The following is a 17,440-nucleotide window of genomic DNA, read 5'->3' as shown; positions in this document are numbered from 1 at the left end:
CCAGATTCACAACTAAATAACAAAAACTGATTCACAACTAAATAACGTGATGCGCATCGCAACCGGAATACTGAAACCAACACCGACCACCTGCCTCGCTGTTCTGACGAATATGCTGCAACCCAAATGTCCGCAGAGACATGCAAACTGCAATGGAGTTTACACTTTTTCTTGCCAACGACATCCACCTACCCATCAAACAAGAACTCAACAGTGTAACTCACTGCCGACTCAAGTCCCGATCCCCCCTCCGGGATCATTATGTCGCCATCCTAGAATCTCACCCAGATCCGGAAGAACGCTGGCAAACAGAGTGCAACAACGAAGACGTTCAGAGTAAACACCTTGTTTGAGACCCAAACATCATGCCTCCTTGGCATTGACATTCCTCAAAGACACGCGTGGCGTAACCGTCAACTGCATCATTACATCAACAGGCTGATGTGTACATATCCTTCCTAAATGGAAAATGAATGTCAAGCCTTGCAACCCAAACGATGGACCGTTTAGTCAGCCACTGGAGTCTGCACTCCTTAAACATAGGAATAGCAAAACTACTCAAATCCCCTCCTGATGCCCTCTCGTGGCTATTAGACCTCGACATTGCCAATTAGCTCCTGAACATATTGCCATAAGTAAGAATATAAATAGCACATTACACCTACATAAGTCAAGACATTATGTAAGCTTCTCGGGCTGGAGTACCGAATGGCTTATATAACTGTATAAATTGTGGAGGCAAAAAAATTGTCCCATTTCTGATTCCCTAAAGTATTTATGAAAGGGGATTGCATAAATGTATCTCGGAAGGTAAAGCAGTCAGAACCATGCATAATTCCACCATTGCTCATGCCCATACACCCATGCTCTCATAAACACAAACAACAAACAACAGCCGCCATTCACCACTAAGTGGTGTTGACGTTACCACGGTGAATGTGCCAGGCTAGGTGCATTTTGAGGCCACATGCAGTGTTGAAGGCTCACTGACAGCAGGTCACGGGACAGACTCCAGTGTGATGTGTTAACTGACTGAGATGATTGGCAGATGCACCACCTGTGCCCACTTGCTGCGTTTTAGCCACCTGGTGCTCCGTTCATTGTTGTGAGTATCACTCCTCTGCCCTCCGTTGTCGTTGGAGGGCGACTGGCTGCAACTGCCCAGTAGCGTCCTTCACGAGGCTCCTCCACAGAGGCCGATCTTGACACCGCTGATACCAGTTTTGACAAATCTACTCAGCTCAACATCCTCTTGTTACACATTCGCTCATATCCTCTCTAGCCCGTGTTGCATACGTTTAGTCACCTCTATCCAACCAAACAAAATCTGCCTGGGTACATGGTGGCTCGATATGCGGGCTACATACCTATGCCAATGTAGACTCGCTTGCCGGAGGAGCTCGTTGATGTGTCTAGGTCTTTCAAGGTTCTGTGAAGCTCTCACAAAATTTAGCCTGGTTGAACCCAGGATGAATCAAGGGAGGCTAGCCTGCATGTTTTTAACCTGTGCAGATGTTCCTTTGATCGCATCAAATGTTTTCAAGCATAGAAAAAGGAGGGCATATTTGTGGCCAAGAAGTCCAGAATCTTCGTATAGAGTGTCAAGCCAGGCAGCTTCAACTGAGTCGAAGTGAGACCTATGCTCCTCCACTCTCTCCACAATTGACCCATCATCAATGGGGAGTTGAGGGGGTGGAGTGTTTGTTGACTGAACATACCCATAAAGGTGCTTAGTTTTGGTGGGGCTGATGGTAAGGTGCCACCTCTTAGTGGCATTCTCAAGGTTGAACAGCTGAGTCTCCAACTCCTTCTTAAGAGTGGGCAGCAATTACCAGATTATTAGAATACATAACACCCATGTATCCGTACCAGATGAAAATTCATCTGGTACAGCCATGAGAAGCTTCTCGAACTACATCGTCAAAAAATATGTTAAATAATGCAGGAACCAGAGGACATCCTTGTTACAAAAAGTGAACAGGGAATTACTTCAACTCCCGGCCACGCAAATTTACACCGACCTGCCCACCGTCGTGAAAGTATTTAATGATCATGAGCATGAAAGTCCTATTCTTGGTATCATAGGCCTTGGCCAGGTCCATAAAGCAGATACGTAAGTGCTGAGATGTAATTCCTGTTAAAACTCCTTCCAAAATATGGCGTCGGTGCAGGACCACCCCATTCTGAAATCACATTGGGGCTCTGCAAGCCTTTCCAGAGCATGCCTGGTAAATCTTGAATACTCAATCCAGTTATCTGCCATTTTTGTACCCACAGATAGGAGTACAATCACAGACAACCCCGGGGATTATAGCATCTGCAATATGGTCCTCTAAATTACTGCGGATGAGAGGAGTTCTCCTGTCTGTTACAAAATAATCAGACAATGTGCCTCCTTCATATCTGTCCCTCCACGTAAAATTATTCGCATAAAATATTATGGTAATGAGCACCATTAGTTAATCGACATGTAACCCCATGTCTGCTTCACCCCTGCAACTCATGACAACGATGGCTGTGATCGGGCCCAAGTGAGGCTCACCGCGTGAGTCTCGATGGTACGTGTATGCACATTGAACTTCTTTAGCACCGGACGTAGCCAACCGTGGAGGAGCGGAATGGTGGCTGTGATGGGCTCACCTGCATGTACGCATGGTTGGTGGGCTGGAAGCGCTCACCCACAGGGGATGGACACGGGCCCTCGCAGCGGTAAGCGTTGAATCTCTTCGGCTGGATCACCCAGGCATCCCAGCCGATCTGCTCAAAGCTCATGTAGAAGTCTACCCGGTGGCACCACGGCTCGCCTGCTACCGCTGCGGTGGAGAGAGGGAATGTGTCAACACTGCTACATTCCTTGCTGTGTCATGGCCCTGTGATTGATTTCAGTTCCAGCTAAAATCAAGCACTGAGTTCACAGAAGAGTTGACAGAACTGTTTCTGAAATACAATTTTTAAAAATATATATATACTGTATAGAAATGCTTTCCAGAGCCACACTGACCAATGACTAAAAGGGCAGCAGTATACTAAAGCGTGATTTCTTTCAACATCCTTTATAGTCGTAAAAGGGCAATAAACAAAACATACTCTGAAGGCCCATTGCCCAACACATCAGCCTCGACTATGACACGTTTTCGTTACCATCATCCTCCACGGTCCATCCACCGCTGGATGAAGGTTTCCCTACACAGACCGGAGTAGGTGGCGCGTGACCATCAGCCACGGCGAACGGTTTGGTGGACGCGTTGTGCCGGGTAGAGCAACACTCGTCCCTGTCTCCCCTTCAAGCCCACGTGGACAACGACCTCCGTCGGTAGGCCGCACATGGGCGTCCGCACCACCGCCCACGACGCGTACCTCTGCCCCGCTGGCCCCCGTGCCCTCCCCGCAGTCCGTCCTTGCGCCCGTGCACCGCCGCGTTTGCTGCCCCTCCTCCGTGGCCGTTGCGCTTGTGCCTCCGGCTGCCCGATGGCGCCTCGTCGGCGAGGGGACTCGCGCCCCGAGGCGGCGCGCTCCACTCGTCCGAGAAGAGCGGCGCGTGCCCCACGGTGTGGTGCAGCAGCGAGACGCTGCCGCGGCCGCCCTCCGCCTCGTCGAGCCGGGAGAACACCACCATGGTGGCTGGCTCCTCTCCCTGCCTCGACATCCACCTCCTGTGCGGGCGCGCCCCGGCGTCCGTGAAGTTGTCGCGCGCTCTAGCCGGGTGTGGCGGGCTCCGGATGGCGTCAACTCCACCACCGGCGGCTTCCAGTCCCCTGTGGCCATCGGCGGTGAGAGAAATTCGCTCGGTATCTCCCGGCCCCTCGCCGTTCCTCGCGTGCCCCCCCGCCCAATCGCGGCTGACCGGGACGGCGAGCAGCAGGTACCTTCTGAGGATGGCCGTCAGGTGCCGGTGGTGAAGCCACTTCCTCAGGTCCTCCGTGAAATCGACGATCCTCCACGCGGCGGCGGCGGCGGCGGCCATGCCGCCGCCGCCGCCGCCGCCGCCGCAGTGGAACTTGGGGGTGGTGAAGGAGCCGACGAGCTGATCCGCCGGCTCCTCGCCGAACACGGACGGCGAGGTGTGGTAGATCTCCACCGAGCAGGCGGGCCCGCGCCCGGTCGACCCGTCTTGCGCACGCGGGGGCGGCCGAAAGCGGATCTCGGCGAACTGGAGTGTCTCGTCACCCGGCACGGAGGAGAGGTCGAAGTTGAGACGCCACCCGCGCGGTGTCTCCTGTCGTCCTGGCCGGGGTGGAGACACGCGGGGCCGGCGACGGGCCAAGTGGACAGGAGACGTACGCACATGCATCAACAAGTTCCCCGGGTCACGATCAAGCAGCCCATGGGGCTGGCGAGAGAGCGATGACATCGCCATATCAACGACGCAACTCAGCACAGCACGGTAAATACATTGCTAAATATCTCCTGGATTATGCAATGTAATCATCAGCGTCGTTGTGGAGAATATTACTTCCAACGTAAATTAGGGGGCGTTGTCTCCTTCATATTTTCTCCCCGCATAAAGAATACGTGTTTGTTTCACAACCCTTGATAAATCATTGTATTATTATACTCCCAACACAATAATGCATCCATAAATCCTGTACTGTATTAAATAATTACTTTGAATGGCAGACCCATTAGCAATATATCGCAACGCGCGTGCATAAATTGTTCACAAAGTTCATGAGAAAGACAAGAGCACAGCGCACGGTTTCTCCAGCGGGAGCAGTGACGTCAGCTCACGCGCTAGCCTTCATCCAGCAGTGGATAGAACAAATTCCGACGACGACGACGACGATTGTGTGCAAATGTATATTCAAGGAAGCGCGCTGCCCCGCCTGGGGGCACCCCGTCGGGGTGTGTGCGTCGTGGACCCGTCAGATCGCTGCTTCCCAGGCACGCACGACACGGAGCGTGTGTGAGGTTACGGGGGTGGCGGCGGTGTAAGGAAGGAAGGGGGAGGGGGGTGGTGGCGAGTCGCGTCCAGGTGACAGCTCCTAGGTGTGCAGGGGCGTGAGGCGGACCGCCGCAGCAGCAGCAGCACAAAAGGGATCTCGCGAATTCACGGCGATCTCGCGAATTCACGCACGCACGCACACACGCGCGCGCACACAAAATGAGGAGGAGAAAGGAGCCGCTGCCCAGGAAGGAGACGTCGCCGGCACGTCATCACTGGACGGCGCATTTTCGCGACCCCCCTCGCCGACCGAGACAATGGCGAGGAAAAAAAACGTCTCGGGACACCCCACACGGACGCGGCGCGCGCACACAAAAAGACCAAACCCGCACCAATACACATCACCGCGACGCGTCAAGACCCGGGCGGAGATGGTTCCCCCGCGCAACGGAGCTAGACGCAGGCGTTGGAAGCCGCCCTAATCTCTAGACCCCCCCCACCACCAGCAGCCACGATTCCCCTACTATGGGGGGGGGTGGATGGGTAGTGGAGGTGGGTAGTGGATGGGTAGTGTGGGTGGAGGTGGGTAGTGGGTAGGTAGTGTGGGTGGAGGTGGGTAGTGGGTGGGTAGTGTGGGTGGAGGTGGGTAGTGGGTGGGTAGTGTGGGTGGAGGTGGGTAGTGGGTGGGTAGTGTGGGTGGAGGTGGGTAGTGGGTGGGTAGTGTGGGTGGAGGTGGGTAGTGGGTGGGTGGGTAGTGTGGGTGGAGGTGGGTAGTGGGTGGGTAGTGTGGGTGGAGGTGGGTAGTGGGTGGGTAGTGTGGGTGGAAGTGGGTAGTGGGTGGGTAGTGTGGGTGGAGGTGGGTAGTGGGTGGATAGTGTGGGTGGAGGTGGGTAGTGGGTGGGTAGTGTGGGTGGAGGTGGGTAGTGGGTGGGTGGGTAGTGTGGGAGGAGGTGGGTAGTGGGTGGATGGGTACTTTGTGCTCTGTCGGCATCACAGGCGCGTTCCCTGCGAGTGGGCGCAGTGAACCAGCTCCTCCGTGTTTCGAAAAACTCAAACTGCTGGCTGGCTACTTGCTCAACCCCTTCGTCAGTAACGCTTGTGGGCCTCGATAGAAAATATGTAATAGGCGACGTTTCGGGCAAGTGGCCCCTGCAGTATGCACATGTTTTACGGCAATAGCACTCGTGCTATGTGTGATGTATACGGAGAATTTCTTTTGCACCCTACGTAGCCAGCCGCGCTAAATCGGAGGTGTGAAATGCTCGCCATGAGGACGCGTTTGGAAGGGTGCTCCATTGGTATCAAGCATGTGCTATGATGAAGGATCATTGCCCGACACGTCGCGTATTATAAATATGCGTTCTGATTTAAGGCAACTGAGGTTAACGAATGATTTGCTGCTTGCACGCCGGCCGCGTTGCCTCTTTGATGACACGCATTTCACAGCTCTCTTTGAGGCCCGATGGCTCCTGCGCACCACTTTGGCTGTGTGTCGCTATCGCCTTTAAACCCAGAGTGCCGTGATCGTCTCTCTCTCTCTCTCTCACACATCTCGCCGAACCCTCGCATCTTAGATGGCGAGGGTTCGGCGGATGAAATGCGAGCGGTGGCGCGCTGTTCAGCGCACCGCGACACTCGACGTCGTGGTGCTCGGCCACAGCTCACATCAAAGGCGAGTGTTAACTGGATCTGAAACCCGTCCTTGGCGCACGGAGCGAGTTCAGCTGACGCGGCTGAAGCGTGGCACGACAGCGGCCCACAAACTGACGACCCGTGCGAGGCCTGCGTCCAGCGGTGGATTAGCCAGACGGTGGTGGAGCAACACTTGCGCTCGACCACCGTGGAGGCGAGGGTTGGTGGATCACGCGAACGTGAAACTCATTTGCCGCGTGCCCTTGACTTGCCACGAGAAGCCAGTACAACCAACGACTAGACTACTACAGTATATGTATGTTGAACTTTGTCCCTTACATTCCGTATTTGATGGTGTTGCTCACTAGCGCGCCGTGGGATTTCCTCCGGGTGCTCCGCTCTCCTCCCACCGCCCAATTGTCCGAACGCGCCTCCGAGCTTGGCTCATTGCGTGACTCTGCGTTGGGTTAGCGGCGACTCACCGCCGCGTGGCTTCCTGCCCGCCTGGCGCCTCCAGAGTATCTCTCTCTGTCTCTCTCGTCGGGAACGAGCGACTGCTGTGTGGGCAGGCGCTTTCCAAATTGAAATGTGTGTACGTTGAACATGAAGGCAATTCTAAAGAAGTTCGTTTTCGTTCTAGATTATTTAAAAGTGCACCATAGCTCCAGTGGCTTCCTAACATCGGAAGCAAGAGCGTTCCAGACGGCCGTAGGAGCGCGTCGTCTGAAAGCGCCGCGCGGTGCGGTGACCACCGACTTTGTTCGATGGCCGAGCCAAAAGCTGCTGTCGTGATGATGGTTTATGCCCCCTTGACGAGATCGGCGACGTATTGCGGTTCATTTCTGGCAATGATTATATCGACGCAGCGCTGTAAGTTACGAGCATAACATGTTCAGAAGTGTATTATTATCCGAGTTAAATACAAAAAAACCCCATGAGCTAAGGAGCTCTTTTAGAACGGTGACTGCCAGAAGACAGACAACGGCGGCGACAGTCACTGTGCGTTGAACTTCTTTCGTGCCGTACGTTGCCGACCATGCTAATCGGAGGTGCCGGGGCGAGGTCAACAAACGCAACACTGATTGATGATGGAAGGATGATCAGGAGAGGACGGCACCGATGGTTAGAGAGTGATGTGTTGACTGCTGCTGCTGTGGTCGAGGTGGTGTGTTGGTGAACAATTTAATAAATATTGATATAAATAGATTTAAATAAAGTAATAAAGTAATCTTTTTTTAAAAAGTACGTACATTCACAATTGCATTGCGTAGCTCGTGTGTATGATTAATAAGCGATAGCTTAAATACAAACCAATTTTCATATACTATTAAAAGTTATCACCGTTTTACTCGTTCTATCAAAATTTCACAGGTTACATACAAAAATAAGTTTCACAATCGTGAACACAACAACACCATCGTACTGAGGAGAGGGCTTTTGGGATGGAGGAGCTGACAGGTGAAGAGATGAGGAAAGGCCACGTCCCGAACCGACGGACAACACAGCACTGTGATACAATGCACGGCACGGACTAGAGCATTAGCTACAGTAAGCACGTGTTGGTTGCACGGATGAAACGCGCACACGCTGATACATCGACTACGTGTGCACGTATGCACAAGGCTTTTGTGACAGAGGTTGTCATTAGTTTAGCCGAACTTACTAGCCGGGCCAAGGTCCGCCTGTCCGAGTTACTGTAGTGCTGTATTCAATGCTGATAAATACGACGCGTAGCTCAAAACATTCGCTTTGGTTATTTAAAATGTGATATTTTTCATCTCAAACTATTTTATATATTAAGTTAAATGTTGATGTGGGTTTTTTTTTCGGGGGGGGGGGGCGGGGTAAGGGCCATATATCGCCAGCCTGCCATCGCAGCCGCAAGAATGTTGACCGCAATGTGCCTCGACCTAAAGGGCCCGCGATTGAGTGTCCACTACCCCCCGTTCAAAACGTCTTTCGCACCGTACGTGGCCGACCGCGCTCATCGGAGTGTGCGACGGACGGACACCAAACCGAAGGCAAGGTATCAACAACCCCTTCCATTCTCTATTGGATGGCGCTGCTGCCTTGCCCGTGTTGGCTGCGGCACGGCGTGAAAGAACGTCAGCGTGCGACACGACGATATTCATCCATCGCTGCCATCGTCTGCGCCCCGACGGCCGACGGCGTGAAACGCAAGAAAATCAGCCACAGGGCTTCGTTGCGAAAAGCGGCGAGCACGCTGGATTTCGTCATTCACTTATTGTACAATAAAGCGAAGGTGCGCGTGTTATCGTACGGAGTGCATCACACACACACACATGTCCGATAGTCATATGCAGCCGTCGGTAAGTAAGAGATCCCTACAACTTTACACACATTCGCGCTATGTTCAAAGGGTGTCGTCGCTTTGAACGCATCATGCTGCAATAAACACGCACGTCCAAGTTTAGCCTTTTGCTGAGAGTGTTGGTGACGACATGGGGGGGGGTTGTGTGGGTGGGTGGAGGGGGGTCGAGTCGACAACCTGGGACTGAGGTCACACCGAGGTGCTGTGTTCGTGAGTGCAGGGGGAGCGGATGACACCTGCAGGCTCCCGTGCTGAGCGTTCCGCCCGGACATCAAAACCACGCCGCGCGCCCCAGAGCGCGTGCCGTGCCGCTCCGTGTGGGGTGCCACCCGCGTGCTATAGGGAAGCGACCCATCGCGTTCAGGTTGGTGAGAGTGCTCAGGTTGGTGAGAGTGTTCAGTTGAGCGAGTGTGTTCAGGTTGGTGAGAGTGTTCAGGTGAGCGAGAGTGTTCAGGTGGGTGAGAGTGTTCAGGTGAGTGAGAGTGTTCAGGTGAGCGAGAGTGTTCAGGTTAGTGAGAGTGTTCAGTTGAGCAAGTGTGTTCAGGTGGGTGAGAGTGTTCATGTGGATGAGAGTGTTCATGTGAGCGAGAGTGTTCATGTGGATGAGAGTGTTCAGGTGAGCGAGAGTGTTCAGATGAGCGAGAGTGTTCATGCGGTGAGAGTGTTCAGGTTAGTGAGAGTATTCAGGTGGCTGAGAGTGTTCAGATGAGCGAGAGTGTTCATGCGGTGAGAGTGTTCAGGTGGATGAGAGTATTCAGATGAGCAAGTGTGTTCATGTGGATGAGAGTGTTCAAGTGGGCGAGAGTGTTCAGGTGAGTGAGAGTTTTCATGTGGATGAGAGTGTTCAGGTGGATGAGAGTGTTCATGTGGGCGAGAGTGTTCATGTGAATGAGAGTGTTCAAGTGCGTGAGAGTGTTCAGGTGAGTGAGAGTGTTCAGGTGGATGAGTGCTCAGGTGAGTGAGAGTGTTCAGGTAAGTGAGAGTGTTCAGGTGGATGAGAGTGCTCAGGTGAGTGAGAGTGTTCAGGTGAGTGAGAGTGTTCAGGTGGATGTGAGTATTCAGATGAGCAAGTGTGTTCATGTGGATGAGAGTGTTCAAGTGGGCGAGAGTGTTCAGGTGAGTGAGAGTTTTCAGGTGAGTGAGAGTATTCAGATGAGCGAGAGTGTTCAGATGGGTGAGAGTGTTCATGTGGATGAGAGTGTTCAGGTGGATGAGAGTGTTCATGTGGGCGAGAGTGTTCATGTGAATGAGAGTGTTCAGGTGCGTGAGAGTGTTCAGGTGAGTGAGAGTGTTCAGGTGAATGAGAGTGCTCAGGTGAGTGAGAGTGTTCAGGTGAGTGAGAGTGTTCAGGTGGGTGAGAGTGTTCAGGTGAGTGAGAGTTTTCAGGTGGATGAGAGTGTTCAAGTGAGTGAGAGTGTTCAGGTGGGTGAGAGTGTTCATGTGGATGAGAGTGTTCAAGTGAGCGAGAGTTTTCAGGTGAGTGAGAGTGTTCAGGTGCGTGAGAGTGTTCACATGGGTGAGAGTGTTCAGGTCGATGAGAGTGTTCAAGTGAGCGATAGTGTTCAGGTGAGTAAGAGTGTTCAGGTGGATGAGAGTGTTCAGGTGTGTGAGAGTGTTCAGGTGGGTGAGAGTGTTCACATGGGTGAGAGTGTTCAGGTCGATGAGAGTGTTCAAGTGAGCGATAGTGTTCAGGTGAGTAAGAGTGTTCAGGTGGATGAGAGTGTTCAGGTGTGTGAGAGTGTTCAGGTGGGTGAGAGTGTTCAGGTTGGTGAGAGTGTTCAAGTGGGCGAGAGTGTTCAGGTTGGTGAGAGTGTTCAGATGAGCGAGAGTGTTCAGGTTGGTGAGAGTGTTCAGGTGAGTGAGAGTGTTCATGTGAGTGAGAGTGTTCATGTGGATGAGAGTGTTCAGGTGAGCGAGAGTGTTCAGATGAGCGAGTGTTCATGAGGTGAGAGTGTTCAGGTTAGAGAGAGTATTCAGGTGTCTGAGAGTGTTCAGATGAGCGAGAGTGTTCATGCGGTGAGAGTGTTCAGGTGGATGAGAGTATTCAGATGAGCAAGTGTGTTAATGTGGATGAGAGTGTTCAAGTGGGCGAAAGTGTTCAGGTGAGTGAGAGTTTTCAGGTGAGTGAGAGTATTCAGATGAGCGAGAGTGTTCAGACGGGTGAGAGTGTTCATGTGGATGAGAGTGTTCAGGTGCGTGAGAGTGTTCAGGTGAGTGAGAGTGTTCAGGTGGGTGAGAGTGTTCAGGTGGATGAGTGTGTTTTCAGGTGGATGAGAGTGTTCAAGTGAGCGAGAGTTTTCAGGTGAGTGAGAGTGTTCAGGTGCGTGAGAGTGTTCGCATGGGTGAGAGTGTTCAGGTGGATGAGAGTGTTCAAGTGGGCGATAGTGTTCAGGTGAGTAGGAGTGTTCAGGTGGATGAGAGTGTTCAGGTGAGTGAGAGTGTTCCGGTGAGTGAGAGTGTTCAGGTTGGTGAGAGTGTTCAAGTGCGCGAGAGTGTTCAAGTGGTCGAGAGTGTTCAGGTGGATGAGAGTGTTCAGGTCAGTGAGAGTGTTCAGGTGGATGAGAGTTGTTCAGGTGGATGAGAGTGTTCAAGTGGGCGAGAGTGTTCATGTGGAAGGTGCAGCGGCTGAAATTACTTCCTAATAGAATATAAATCTATAACGCCGCTGCTGACGGAAGGGCCCATACGAACGAATCCCTTCTCGAGGGAGTACTGTCAGTCTTTGTTTCGTTCACGCAGTGTGAGGTTTTGCCACCCGGGTGGAAGAGGTGGCAAGCACCCACAATTTACCCCACCACGCAACACTCCTACCACAAGATTGTGCAATCACTAACCTAAATCATCTCCATGCTCAGTAAATCACCTTATGCCTGTGTGGTCACCGCCACTCTGAATGCCCCCCCCCCCATCTTATCCCCTTGTGAAAACAGACGCTGCTCCGTTTAGCAGCGTCGGTGGCTTCTTGAAGCCTCTCCCTACCGTCATCGCTCCCTACCCGTTTCTCCTTCCATCTCTTTACCTCGCATTTCCCATTCTTTCTCTTGTCTTCCCGTTCCTTTTCCCTTTCCCGTAACATGCTATACCCCTCGGCTCTACACCCCCTTCCCGCGGCGTGCTGACATTAAGTAGTTAAGAGCATGTAAGATAAATAGATGGCGCAAGTGGGTTTGCTCCCGGCGATACAAGACAAAAATCATTTTAATTAATCCCCCTAGGCGTTTGAGTGCGGACATTAAAACGCAGTTCATGAAGGAAAACTCCCGAGTTGAAGATGATGAAAGACGCCGCTTGCAGTGATCTTTGAAAAAGTAAACTTAAAACGAATGAAAATCCAGTACTGTCCGAAATATAGATTCAGAAAACAAATATCTGTTATCAACTACAAGAAACGTTTCGAAATAAATCACCCGGCAAAATGAGCTCATCCGCAATTGCATGGCCTCCTAGGTCCTGGATATGGCATTGTCAAGTACATAATAACCTCCCTGCAAAACCCGGTAGGTATTGAACACCGTCACCTACACCAATGCGACTGAGATCGCCAGTCTCAAACCCTGGACCACACCGCGACTTCACCGACCGTTCTACCAATTGCTTTCTCAATCTATAAGTGTCTATGCGAGGAGCGGTGGTGCCGTGCCAACGCAGTTTCACAAAACGTGCTTTCACCGACAGCTGAGCCTCGGTCGTTGTTTTCCGGTGGATGCGCGCTCTGGAGTCGCCCGTGCGGCCACTTACCCTTGGCAGGAATGCTGCGGATTGTGTCCGAATTCCTGGGCAGCGCCGTCTCGGCAGGTGTCACCCCGAGACGCTTGTCCGACCGCAGCTTTCGGTAGAGCTCTAGCATGTATCCTGGGGGGCGCAGAGGGCTGTGGGGGTGCGCGTGTCTCGGCGCCGTGCCCCCCACGTTTTGCATTGCCTTCAGCCTCACGCTCGGGTTAGCAAGCAGCCCCATTTGGACCCCCGACATTAACCCCTCGAATTCACCGGCATCCGATGGGGCGGCGATGCAGCACCACAGCAGTATTGCGAGCGATACGATATGTATGGATTGATCATGAGGAACCATTCTGTGTGGGGGGGGGGGGCTAGTATGCCGAGCGTGTTGTTACCTAATAGCGCTGCAGCTGGCGAGCCCTAAATATATAGTGAGTACCACGCCATCTCATGCATAAACATGAGCCATCCCTTTAATCTTCTCGCCGCCCGCAATCCTGTCTGTGTATTCGGGTCAGCGAGACGGGGGCATTCATTGTACACGGGTTGTGAACGCTGGTTCCGTTACGGAGGATGCGAGATTTTTTTTTTCTCCAGCGGGAGGCGATGGGCAGGATGTCGCTATTGTATCGATGCAGACCCGAATGTGTAGCTGGACGTGAGGAGATGTAGGGTCAGAAGAGCTCCGACGTGCGTGGGGGTCAGATCCTCGCGATGGCTGCGTTGTTCAGCGAATCGTTTTGCTCCGTTGAGTCGTGAGTAAATATATTTCTGCCAGGACGATCATGATCGGTGTTACGTCAGCGTCGCCACACGTAAACATCTGCCACGCGATCAGCCGAGGCGTAAACAAGACGCCCGATATATACCGATGAGTATGAAACGCTCGGCATAGAACCTGCAGCAAAACATGGCATGCGTGACATCGTGACAAGTCCGCGTGGCACACGACGCCAGGCCCTGGTGCGCTCCGTGGCCCTCTTAACGCCGTCCGCCGAACCCTCGACGGGACGCGTGGAAATTGTGCCCCCGCGCCGCATTTTCTCTCTCGAGTACGCGTCCGTCGGAACCGCACGGCGATGTCGACAAATTGCCTCGTGTAATTGTGGGCAGAGTGCAGACTGGCATGCACGTGGACACACGTTCGCGTATGTTTGACGAAAGATTCCGCCGTGCGAGTGCAGCACGTCGAGTTGGAGGAGCGGTGGTGCCACGATTCGCACGCTCTGCTCATTCAAGCCGGCGATTCCCGGCCAGGGAGCGCAGTGGCCAGTGACCTCTGAACCGGGAATCATCGCTCGACGTCCCTCCATACGATTCTGTCCACATGAACGTTGCTTGTCTCTTTATTTATTCCGAGGATGTAATTAAATCTCGAGGAATTGAGTTAGCCTCTCGCCATCTCTCCGATCTTCACCCTGCCCCCTTATCTCATTCCCCCCGCCCCCACCTCTTCGCGACCTCATCTCGCACCCCCTCCCCCCCCTCTCGCACTCTCACCCCACGCTCGCTCATCCTAGAACCCCTGGCGTGTCTCACTCTCCTTCCACAGCCGATATACCTCGGCGTGACGTAATCCCGTCTAGTGCGCTCAAGTAAGCATCCCAGCGCCGTCGCTCTGCATCTGGTGCATACACATCGATCTGTGGCGAAGGTTGGATTAAAGGGCAAGTTAAGGGCAGATCAAACTTGGGCATACTTTGAAGCATTCGATGGAGTGTTGGAGTGATTCCCACGTTTGATGTCGTGTTCCCAGACCACAGACTTCGAGAACAGAGGCATGGACACTGTGGTTTTTTTCAAACGTATGTGGAGTGCTCGCATCAAGGGTCTGGGCTGAAAGTTAATCGTTCAATCCGCCGCTTGAATGTTCCGTATTCAAGGCGCAGTCTGCTTGCGAATTGTTTGACCATACTTCACCACACTGGGGTGAGTGCGGGTAGGTGGAGGGTTCACCAAGGCCGGTTCACATATACATCACCATGCTGTTAGCCGTGGCCGGGAATCGAACTTTGGTAGGCCGGTTTTTAGTTGCGCGGTGCTCCCAACCGCTAAGCCACCGCTCCACTGCAACGGATTAGGGTCGCCGTTCGCAATCGGTCCGAGTTTCACGGGAGCCCCTTTCAACATCCAAACTCCTCGTCGATCATCACACGCCTACTAGCTGTTTGAAATTGTATATTTTGTTTGATGAAGACGTTACGTTTCTTCTCCGCGGATCCCCTGTAGTAGTAGCCTCGCGGATCAAAGGTTATGAACAACTGGATAAGAGTTTCCGCTCAATGCAAGGTCGTTATTTTGTTGTCGTCTCTGTGTCCTTTTTATTGTTTGGCCCGGTTTGTACTGTCTCGTTCGCTACATCAACCCGTATGTAACATTGGCCTACCACTTGCCTTTCGTGTGCGATTATGCCTCGCTAATAATATTCTTACGAGCACCATTCTACGCAAACCATTGGTATCCTTGCTTGCTCCTTCCGTACACGCAACGCGTTGCACGCATCTGCCCTGTCCGCCGCCGATTGGAGGTAAACTGCTGTACCACTGCGCAAGCAACCCTTAATATATTAACACATCATCGTTGTAGCCTATCAACGGCCTCTTGACTTCGCAGACCAATATTTTGAAGCAGAATTTGTTTCAGCATGCGGATTCATGGCTGCTTTCGGTTATCCGGGTCGTCAGATTCAGAATATTTATTTATACTGGAGGAATCCGATGAGCTACAAAGCTGTTTTCCAAAGATGTCCAGTAGGGGGCAGGTCAGAACGTTATAACACCAAACAATTAAAAAAACACGATAGGAGTTCAAAGTATAAGAAAGATAAACAAATCACTTTAAAAAATACACAAACACAAGTAAACTTTTTTTTATCTTACCAAGGTAAAGCCCACCGAGCTGTTAGATTCTTCTTTTCCTATGAGCAGGGTCAGGCTTATAGCACACTCGCTGCTGATTTGGGAGATTTGATGGGCATGAGGACTACGTCTAAACTATGGGACCTCGTTCAACGCAATTCCGCGTACAAGTGGACGGGTCACCGCGGGCCATTATTGGTAACGGTCTGGAACGCCAATGATGCCGCTGGACTAAAACGAATTTCTCTTTTAAATGTGAAGACACGGAACGAAGTTCTATTGATGTTTCATTTCACCCACGATGCTCGCGGAGGTCGAATTGGGCCAATGCGCGCACCAATGAGACCGTGGTCCTCCCTCGCCGAGCGAGTCATCCGAGCGACACCGCACCGCAGCCGAGGGCGTGAAAGCCACCACCTTTGCTCGGACGCTTAAAGACTTAAACGCTTTTGGAGGGACGCGGCGAAATGGTGGGATTTGGTGGAAGGAAAACATCGCCTCAAATTTAGGGGTTCTCGTTTGACAGTGTTTGCTTCATTAGCGCAGTGTGAGGTTTTGCCACCCTGGTTGGATGGGGTTGGCGGTCTAATTCCAGCTTAGCCGTTGAGATCGTTACAGCCCAATTAGCCACTTAATGCTATTTGTTTCTATCCCAAATTATAAGTAAACACCCTCGTTCGCGTCCCAGAGTTAAATAGCCTGCGTGGGATGTGTGTGTGTGTGTGAAGTGTCGGCTTTCTCAAGTGGTAGTGGGGAGCGGTAGTGTATCGGTTAGCACGCTGCACTACGAACCCGGCGACCTCTGAGTTCGATTGCCGCTCATGGCCAACACCAGTGCCGATTATTATCTGAACCGGATCTGGGCCTCCACTGGGTCGACTCAATTTCAAATGAGTCTCTGGTGCGGTGTGTAAACATCGCCGCTAGGGAGACAAAGGCGTCCGGGCGTGATGCTGGCCATCCACCTCCTCATGTGCCGTGCCGGCCTTCATAGGTGCTACTCACTGACAGCACTTGCCACGGACAGTCTGTTAAGGCTAACCGGGGGTTCTTTGTCTTTGCATTTCTCATGAGGGCGGGAAGAGGCTCTACGTGATGGTAACGCTTTACTAAATGTGCACAGCAAATCCTCAGCGAGTCTCAAGGCTATTTTGGAAGAGGAGGATCCTGCATTGCGGATGTTTTAGCCAATAGCCCTGATGATGATGATGTTGTTATTATGACTTTGGTTGTGTATCAAGGAAAGCCTCACACAGTTTCGTCACCCGTTTTCAGGCGGGTCTTGCCAGGTTTAAGCACGAGGGACGGCGATGATTGAGGCGGTCGATCATCGATCTCCAGAATTTAAAAAAATGGCTTATGCAAAATGGCTTATGCAATATGAAAAATAAGAATAAGTTTTACCCTTTCTGGCAATAAAACAGGAGGTATTAACTATAATACAGGGTTGTTTTTTTTTTTTTTGGGGGGGGGGAGGCGGGCTAGGAGTTAAGATGTCCAAACTCCAAATATAAACCTTTTGCAAGGAATCAAGTCTGCATTAACCACACAGACTTATGGTGAACATGCAAACAAACATGCAAACAAACATGCTCTGATAATATATGCATTTGGTATGAACATCTTAACTGTTTTATTGCCAGAAAGGATAAAACCTATTCTTATTTTTTTATACTTTGATACTGGAAAAAAAGGTCCCATTTATGTATACAATATTCAAAATGTGTAATTGTTCTACGATAGACCATGACGTCGCGTGATCTTTAACATCAACGTCCATCTGTGCAGCAGACGGCGCCTACTTGACGGTGATTGCACCTGCAGTAATGACCAGGGTGGCCTGGCTGTTTCGAACCGTCACGCCTATGCACCAATCGGCGAACGCGCTACAGGCCCTGTACGATGACCACAGCGACTCGGAGAACGCTCACGCATACGAGGGCATAACGCTAAAAAAAAAACTCGGCGCAGATGCTGTCACGAACTCCTCTTGTGTACCGTCATCTGCCCGACGCCTCC

General features: G+C 52.0%; 1 protein-coding gene across 1 annotated transcript in view; it reads right to left on the bottom strand.

Annotated features, from left to right (window-relative positions):
• The window catches only part of LOC116940160 (nodal homolog), a 29,014-nt gene extending 15,774 nt beyond the window's left edge, over positions 1-13,240 (bottom strand). Inside the window, exons 1-3 of the mRNA XM_032949499.2 lie at positions 12,585-13,240; positions 3,358-4,224; positions 2,641-2,813 (exon numbers count right to left, since the gene is read on the bottom strand). Coding sequence (XP_032805390.2) covers positions 2,641-2,813; positions 3,358-4,224; positions 12,585-12,801 — 1,257 coding nt within the window. The 5' untranslated portion in view covers positions 12,802-13,240. The remainder of the gene's footprint in view (positions 1-2,640; positions 2,814-3,357; positions 4,225-12,584) is intronic.
• Between the last annotated feature and the right edge of the window lie 4,200 nt (positions 13,241-17,440).

The sequence above is a fragment of the Petromyzon marinus genome, chromosome 8, assembly GCF_048934315.1.
Source record: "Petromyzon marinus isolate PM22_M1 ecotype Great Lakes invasive population chromosome 8, UKy_Petmar_22M1.pri1.0, whole genome shotgun sequence".
In the NCBI taxonomy this organism is placed as follows: Eukaryota; Metazoa; Chordata; class Hyperoartia; order Petromyzontiformes; family Petromyzontidae; genus Petromyzon; species Petromyzon marinus.
Note: the sequence above shows the minus strand (reverse complement) of the source record. Positions and strands in the feature narration are given on the sequence as shown.